At 44.8% G+C, this 7,922-nt stretch overlaps 1 protein-coding gene across 2 annotated transcripts in view; it reads right to left on the reverse strand.

The window, feature by feature from the left end:
• Positions 1-6,039, reverse strand: part of LRIG1 (leucine rich repeats and immunoglobulin like domains 1) — a 147,753-nt gene extending 141,714 nt beyond the window's left edge. Inside the window, exon 1 of one of the 2 annotated variants that reach the window (XM_048489634.1) lies at positions 4,954-6,039. In XM_048489634.1, the coding sequence (XP_048345591.1) occupies positions 4,954-5,162 (209 nt within the window). In that variant the 5' untranslated portion in view covers positions 5,163-6,039. The remainder of the gene's footprint in view (positions 1-4,953) is intronic. The other variant, XM_048489633.1, reaches the window with a different exon arrangement.
• Positions 6,040-7,922: the final 1,883 nt, after the last annotated feature.

Genomic DNA, 7,922 nt, shown 5'->3' on the forward strand with positions numbered 1-7,922 from the left:
TCTCACTGGGACACCTTGGGCCTGTCACATTCTCTCACCATGACCTACTTTTCAAGGTGGCTGTAAAGACAACATGGATGACATCAATTGGCAGTGGGGAGAGGCAAGGAAGGACTAAATGCTCCCTGAAGAAAAGGCAAGATAAAAGCCATAGGTCATTATATCCATTGGTAAAATATGATTATATCAATTGGTAAAATGAAGTGCAGGGTCACAAAATTATTTAACCACTGTGGGGTGGCTAAGAGAACAAATTATGATCCAAAAGGTTCAAACAGCATCTTGGCCAAAAATGTACTGGGCAACCTTAGGCAAGAAACTGTCATTTGCAACACATGTTTAATACCCACCTGATTTACAAGGCCGTTGTAAAGATTGCTGTAATAATGTATGTGAAACACTCCGAGTGCCAAGTACTCATTATTAACATACAGCTGTGGCTACATGTAGACCATGATTATACCTCTTGAAATGTGTTATTCAGCTTCCTGACACACTTTCATTTTTCTTTAAAAGCAGCAAGCTTCTAGCCTCCATTACTTCAAAAAGGGTTCAAAATGTACACTATACCTAGAAAACTAGCAGAAAAAAGGGAAGGAACAGGGACTGAATATAATGTCCAAGTGTTGAATAGACAGTTGAGTAAGCACTTTTCAAGAAATCCTAGTGAAGCTCTTCAGCCTCACCACCTTACATTAATGAAAAAAAAAAATGTATGAATGATTGCATAAATGTTATTAGCTATAGAGTGCAGCTTTTTTTATTGGTGTGGATTTTTGTTTACATTGCAGAGCACACAAAACCATGCCTGATCTTAGGAGATTTCTCTTTGTTTTATTTAGGGCCTGCTTTAACTCTACGCTTTGCATCCCTGGTATTTGGTCCCATGGGACCAAATCCCACAGATGCACACGTGCAAAAACATCCTGTAGTAACGTGTACTCTTTATGGCACCTTGTCCACTGGCAATACCTTGGATTTGGACCCATACATAGGAGCACGTCAAAAGAGGCTATAGTGGTTCATTTTAGCCTCCTCGGAGAGCAAGGTCACAACACAACAAACCTTCTAATTCAAAGATAAAGTCTTTGCCTCAGTGGAGTGTTGACACTTTCCCAGCCCCTAAGAAACTATATGGTGAAATGCATTCCTCATGGCTCTCATTAGAAACCCCATCTCATCGATGTGCAAATTAATGGCACTGTGGAGGCCAGGTTATTGTTGGAAAGGTTCAAATAATTAGCACCTGGGTCTGGGGAGGCTTCCAAGAACAATGCATGAACCTGAGAAGACATTCTGGAGGCAGAGATTCGATTGGAATCCAAACTAGAGTGTTGGACTAGTAGCTGAAAGATGCAAGCTGAAATGCCCGTTCTCCCATGGCTCCTCATTGGCTGATCACAGGGTGGTCACTCCTTCTCAGCCTAACTTTCCTCACAGCATAGTTGTGCGGTTAAGTTTAGAAGGTGAAAGGGTCCTAACTAGGGAGAAAGGAAGGGCATAAATATGTAAACAAACAAAGAAGCCATGTGTTTAGATATACCAGGATGCTCTTTGTGAAATATTACACTAAAAACATATACATTTTAAGTGCATATCACACCACTAACAGGTTTAAAGCAGATCACACCATAGTCAATAACAATTGCCAGGAAAGTCTAGCAAAAATACCCAAGGCCAAACCTGCTGTTAATCCAGCCATACGTCCAAAAATGTCAACTAAAGCCAAACAGCACCAGAGATTTTTTTTCTGCTAATTACATCCACAATTAAAATATTGCCCCACCAAGGGTGAATTGCGTGGCACCTTGAAGACTGAGGCATACATTTTATCAGCTCAACCTACTACTTTGGAGGATTTTCTAGGCCACTTCCAGCATCTCTTAAACAGGCCAACTGTCACACAATCCTATTCTCCATTCAATGTGTACCACAGGACACCTTGGCTGTTTTAGCTACAACAGACTATCATAGCTACTCCTATGAAGCTTCCAGGAGTAATGGATTTATAAATGGCCCTAATGCATCACAGGGGAACAATCCATGTTATGACTGGGGACCTATACAGGAGTTAATACGAACACAGGGTTCGGGAGTCTGGAAGAAAATAGCTCTGAAACAGAAGTGTCTCTCATTCCTTCTAGAACTTATAACTACTTTACACCTCAGGTAAACACTCAATGCAAGATTTACCAGAGCTGACAATATAGTACCAGAACTCTAAGTATTGTCAAAATGCCATAAAAAGCAATAAAATGCCGTGTAGACAGCCTCTTTTGGAAGAAGACATAGCATTAGTTGTCTCTGAACTTTGCAGCTTCTTTAATAGGGCACATGGTCAGTGAACAGTGTATGTTTCCAGATGGAAATCCTCCCCCCCCCCCAATCTCCAACAACAACAGCAACAATCAAGTTTAACTTGGATAATAGTTCAAGTAAGAAACAGCAAGCATCTACATTTGGGCTTTAGTACACTGAAAAGACTAACAATAAGCAGATCTGTAGTAGAAAAGTACTTCTCCAGTGAAGTTAAGTCCAATCTTCCAGGGTGTTAGGTGTATAAGAAACCCAGCACTAAATAACTTGAGATATCAATATAATTATTGCGGTGGTAAAAAGAAATTGTACTCCTGAGGCTGACAACTAAATTATAATGACATCAATCTGAATTAAAAATTCACACTGTGACACAGGCCTCAATGATGGGCGTAAAATCAGACTCCCGTCCCCACTGTCAATGAAAAATAGTTTACGCTCTTCAACGGCATACATATAGAGAGAGCATGCACAGTGACAGATCTAGAATGCTATTCAATAAGTTTAAAAGGAGAGAAGAGCATTAATATGTCTACTTATTTTATTGGACAAAACAGAGTTCTTTTAGCATTAAAAGTTTCACATTTCTTCTAGTGCCTAACTACAAATGATAAAAAAAAAATCTAGTGCCACCTTGTCACTTATTCTAGATCTTCACTTGTGCAACAGGCCATGTTATACTGAGACATTTCTCCACAAAATAATTGTATGGATTCATTTAGGCTGTTTTGCAATGCAGCGACAAAACAGAATTATTGTGTCCTGACTTGGCTGCCTGTATGCTTCATTTTTCAATTTAAATCTGTACTATTCTATCACACTGACATTTCTCAGGTTACCATGTGTGAAAGTGCTCTGACATATATAAGTAGAATACCACACTTTTATGGGTACTTCTTCCTCAAGGAGCACTTTGCTAAAAACCTATTGCCTCCATTCTAGCCAGAAAGCACCAGCTACTAGACAGAATGGAAAGAATTAGTTTTCAAGGTACATTTTTTGTGTAAAAAAGTATGGGGGGAAAAATCTAATTGTCAATCCAAAACAGTTAAATGTAAGTTTCAAGAGCGCTATCTAGTTACAGGTAACTTGCAATATATTCCAATTTCTAAAAGAGGAATGCATGACATCTCACTTCGTAAACTTTAATTCTTACCAGGGTTACTTGGAAATAAGTACTACAGCAGCCAATGGTAAATTATCTTATTTATGACAGAATTGTGGGTCTGGATATAAGAATTGATTAATATATTTTCAGGTACTTTCTTTCACCCAGGTATCTTAATCTGAAATCATGCCACATAGATACCCATTATGAAAATGTCAGGAATTAAGTATTTCCCACAATTAGCTGGAACAGACTCTCACAATAGCGTTCTAACAGATAAAGAGTCTAGTGTGCAACAACCCAAGGGAAGCAAGTGCCGTACATCTGCAACCGATTTGCCTTTTTTTTAAAAGACTCCAAAAATGCATCAGGTTGGTTTCCTCCACTGAGGTGTAGCTTCTAATTCCCTAAAAACACAAGGAGGTGGGTCATACAATCAATAAGGACTATGCTTTGTCTGGAAGAGTCAAACAGCAAGCTATTTTATCCACAGCCTTTCCAACTTTCATTATTGAACTAGAGAAGAAATATGAGATATGTAATCTCAGGCAGAGCGACTAAAAACCCCCCACAAAAGTATGCGTTCCAAACGTCTAAAATCTCCTCTCTCTTAAATACATGAAGACAACAGAGCTGTTGTTACAGGTGCTTGGTACATAACAGCCAGCATATAGTGTATATGTCCCTGGGGGTTTCCATTTTTTTTTAATCACTCACTTCGCAGTTCTGAATCTTGTATGCAATGAAGTGTCCTGGTTGTGTATAGTCTAGGGTCTTTGGAAGACCAGACAGAGAAGTTAATGGCTTTTCACATTCTTATTGGGTGGCACCCTTCCCACTCTCCAGAAATCCCTGATCTTTCACAAGATTGGGTCTTTCCAGAACTATAATCTGCAGCTACCTAAGTGAGATCTTCCAGAACACCAGCATGATTACCATATCAGGTAACTTTTATGTGGAAAATGTCACACCTCTTTCCCACATCTACAATAATTCCAGTTAGAAGACTGCCAACAACCTCTGCACACGCAATATTAAAAACACAACAAGTTTGAAGTCCAGAGAAGCAACTGCTCAGAAAGAGCTCAGCTCCCATTGCCTGGGTAGCAATATCCCTATAAACTGGGAGGAAGAGATCAAGGTTTGATTTTCCCATTTTAAAGGTTTAACCCCACAATTCTGCTGAACATCTCCAACTAGGAGGGGAAGGAGCTAGTCTCTAATCCCCACCCCCCACCCCCATCTTTCCACAAGGATATGAGAACTCTCTATCCCCAAAGGGATTTCACGCAGTTAGTTGCTCAGCAACTAGCTACAACTGGATCCTTCAGTGAGGGGGAAACTGAGCATTGCATTAATCATACACAGCAAAGAAGAAAAGGGCAGATTTTGGCCAGCGGCTGCCCTTTGCAAAGACGGCTTTTTTTGCTTTTTTTAAAAAAGGGAAAATAATTTGGGTGGGGAAAGGAGGTATGAGATAGCAAACACAGGTCTCCAGATGTCAAAGGTCAGAGAGATGAAAAACTTACATCTGGACTACCCAGGAGGGTATTCCCACTGGCACCTCTTCTAGCCCCAGATTACTACAATCCAGAAGATCCTCTCTGCACGTGCAGGAGAAGCAGAGCTGCTGCTGCTCCAGGCAGGAGCTGAATCCCGTGAACGTGTGGACGACCAAGGAGAAAGTCAAAACGAAATCTGCAAACGACCCCAACTTTCCCCATCCAAGCAGCGCCATTTTGTATCCTGGGACCAAACCCCCCAACAGAAGGTCAGGGAGAAAGAATCAATCCCACGAAAGGGGGGCTTTTGTAACTGACACACAAATCAAAGTATTCAGGGCCAAGTTTTTCAGGCCGGATCTCTTGGCACTCAAGCGTCAGTCTCTGGGCCTGCACTCCTTTCCAGCATCACCGTCCAGACGAGGCTGCGGCAGCTGCTTAAGTTCCTCGGGGACCGAGACTGAGTTTGTGGAGCTGCAAGGTTTGCTGGGGGAGGAAAAGGGGGCTCGGCAGGGAAGCAGCCCAGAAGTGGCTCATCCAGCCAGCCGGAGTTTTTAAAGTGGCACTGAAGGGGGAGGGGGCTTGCAGCCTCTCAAGCTCTTGCCAACCCCGAAGCGTCCTCCTCCTCGAAGAACACGACTCGCATAATAAATAAGGGTCCGGATCCAAGGGAGAAGATGCCCCCTTTCACGTAGGATCGCCTTGCAGCTGCTAGGATCCGGGTGGAGCTGCAGGAAAGAGTCGGCGGGTCCGCGTCCTCCTTTTCCCCGCAGAAAGTTCCTCCGCCTTTTCCTCCTCCGGTCCAAGAAAGAGGCTCAGCTCCGCGTGGATCGAGCGGGCGCCGGGGCTCGTTGCATCGCCAGGCCGATCCTCTGGCTTTTCTCCCCCAGCCGGGGCTCAGGCACCTTCCCCGGCCCGAGCAAAGCGGCGCTTTATCTCCGCCTCTGCAACTTTCCCTTTCTGGCTTCCCTTGGCCCCTTCCAACACCTCCCACTCCCGCCTACCTGAGGCCGATCCCCCCAGCGCCCAGAGAGCAGCGCTGCCAGCCAAGGCGATCCGCGCTATCCTCCGGGGGCGCCCCTGGGGCCGGCCACAGTCTTCCCCCGGTCCGCAAAACCCACTTTCCAGTCACCCCCCACCCGACCGTCGCTTTCCCAACTCAAACCCACGTTGGACACATTGCAACATGTTCCCTCCCTCCGTCCCCCGCCCACCTCTCGCTTCCCATTGGTCGCCCTGCCTTTCAGGGCAGGCCCGCGCGCCTCCCCATTGGGCGGGCCGCCTTCTCGCGTTTGGATACACAACGTTCCATTGAGGTTGGCAGGCCGTCAATCAAGAGGCGGCAGGGCCCGCCTCCCTTTCCCACCCAAGGTGTGAAAGCGGGAGACTCCCACTTCAACCACCGCTTCTTAAAGGGGAAGCGCCGCTCGCTCCCAGAGGAACGGGGGCGGGGGCGCGCGCGCGCTAAGCTCATGCGGCGGCTGCGGAGTTCTGGACGGCTTCTCTGGGGACAAGAGACGGAGCGGGTTGTCGCTTAAACAGCGGGAGCAGTTTTTGTTTCGTGGCACCTTAAAGCACATTTGCAACGCAGGAGGGCCAGCTGCATGCTGATAGCCGGAAAAAAAAAATGCAATGTTCAAATTCCCCTTGGGGCTGCAGAGATAACTTTTGCCCGTCTGTTGGTGCCAAAACGCAGTGGGAGCCAAACGGCAGTGCCGGTGCATTCCCGTGTCCACACTTGTTGGCGTAGCTTTACGATGTGCGAGTTTCGGGGACGAACGCCAGTTGCCTATTTGCAGTATTTGCGGTTGTGCAACGTGTAGTCCTAGGCACGTTTACTTGGGGAGTAAGTCTGACTGGATGCATTAAATTTACTTCTGAGTAAACCTTAGGTTTGTTGTCTCGTCGAAGGTTCTCAGGGCTGGAATCAACTACCCAGACCGCTTCCACATAAGCCGGGAAAACCCCACAAAAGTCAGTTGCATAGGTTTGTGCCCCTTAAGCAACATGGAGGTGCAAATAGGCAACCTGTCTACAAAGCAATATGGAGGATCTCAACCCATCATGGCGCATTCCTATCATTAAAGGGGTGGAAAGCGTGCTGTGGTTGTATTATGACACGTAGAGAGTGCATAGTAAAGGCAGGAGTATTATACTGGCCTACCTCACAAGGAAGGAGCCCCATGACACAGAGCAGTAAGCTCTAGCACTGCAGTCCAAACAGAAGTCAGTTTTAGGTAACCATGTCTTAAGGTAGCTCAGCCTTCCATTCTTCCGAAGATAGTAAAATGAGTACCCAACTTGCTAGGGGTAGAGCATAGACAGCTGGGGAAGGCAGTGACAAACCGGCCCATAAACACAGTCCACCTAGTAATCGTCATGTGACGAGTAAACATTGTGATGTGATGTCAAGAATGCTAAATATTGTGCGCACAGTTTTAGAAAGAAGGGGGGCTGACTGTAACCTGGGAAACATAGTGTGATTAGTTTTGATATGATGCTTGGGTTGGGGTGTGGGTTGCATGTGACAGGGGACACAGATAATCTAGAGCTGGGGAGTTGTGGGATCTCCCAGGCCCTACATTTTCATTTTAGGATCCCTATGGAGATTTCTACATTTGTCTATATAGCTGATAATTGGGCTAATCCCAATCCCACATACACTGACCACTCAAAATACTGTACTCTTTGGCCAACTGAAGACACTGTGAAAAGGAAGAGAGATTATTATAAGGCACTTTAGGTCTCTGTTAGATAGACAAGCAAGATATAATATATATACATTTATTTATTCCCCACCCTTTATCACATTTATTCCCCACCCTTCACCACAGTCTCAGAACAGGTTACAATAAAAATTATACAAAATCTCATCAAATGGTAAAGTCACAATAAAACACCATCCTAAAAATCTAAAATCTCAAGCATCTACCCACAAAAAAGGAGGGGTATATGAACACCTCAAGGGCTCCCTCCCAGAGTAGGGAGTCAGCCAG

The sequence above is a fragment of the Sphaerodactylus townsendi genome, linkage group LG03 (assembly GCF_021028975.2).
Source record: "Sphaerodactylus townsendi isolate TG3544 linkage group LG03, MPM_Stown_v2.3, whole genome shotgun sequence".
Taxonomy (NCBI): Eukaryota; Metazoa; Chordata; class Lepidosauria; order Squamata; family Sphaerodactylidae; genus Sphaerodactylus; species Sphaerodactylus townsendi.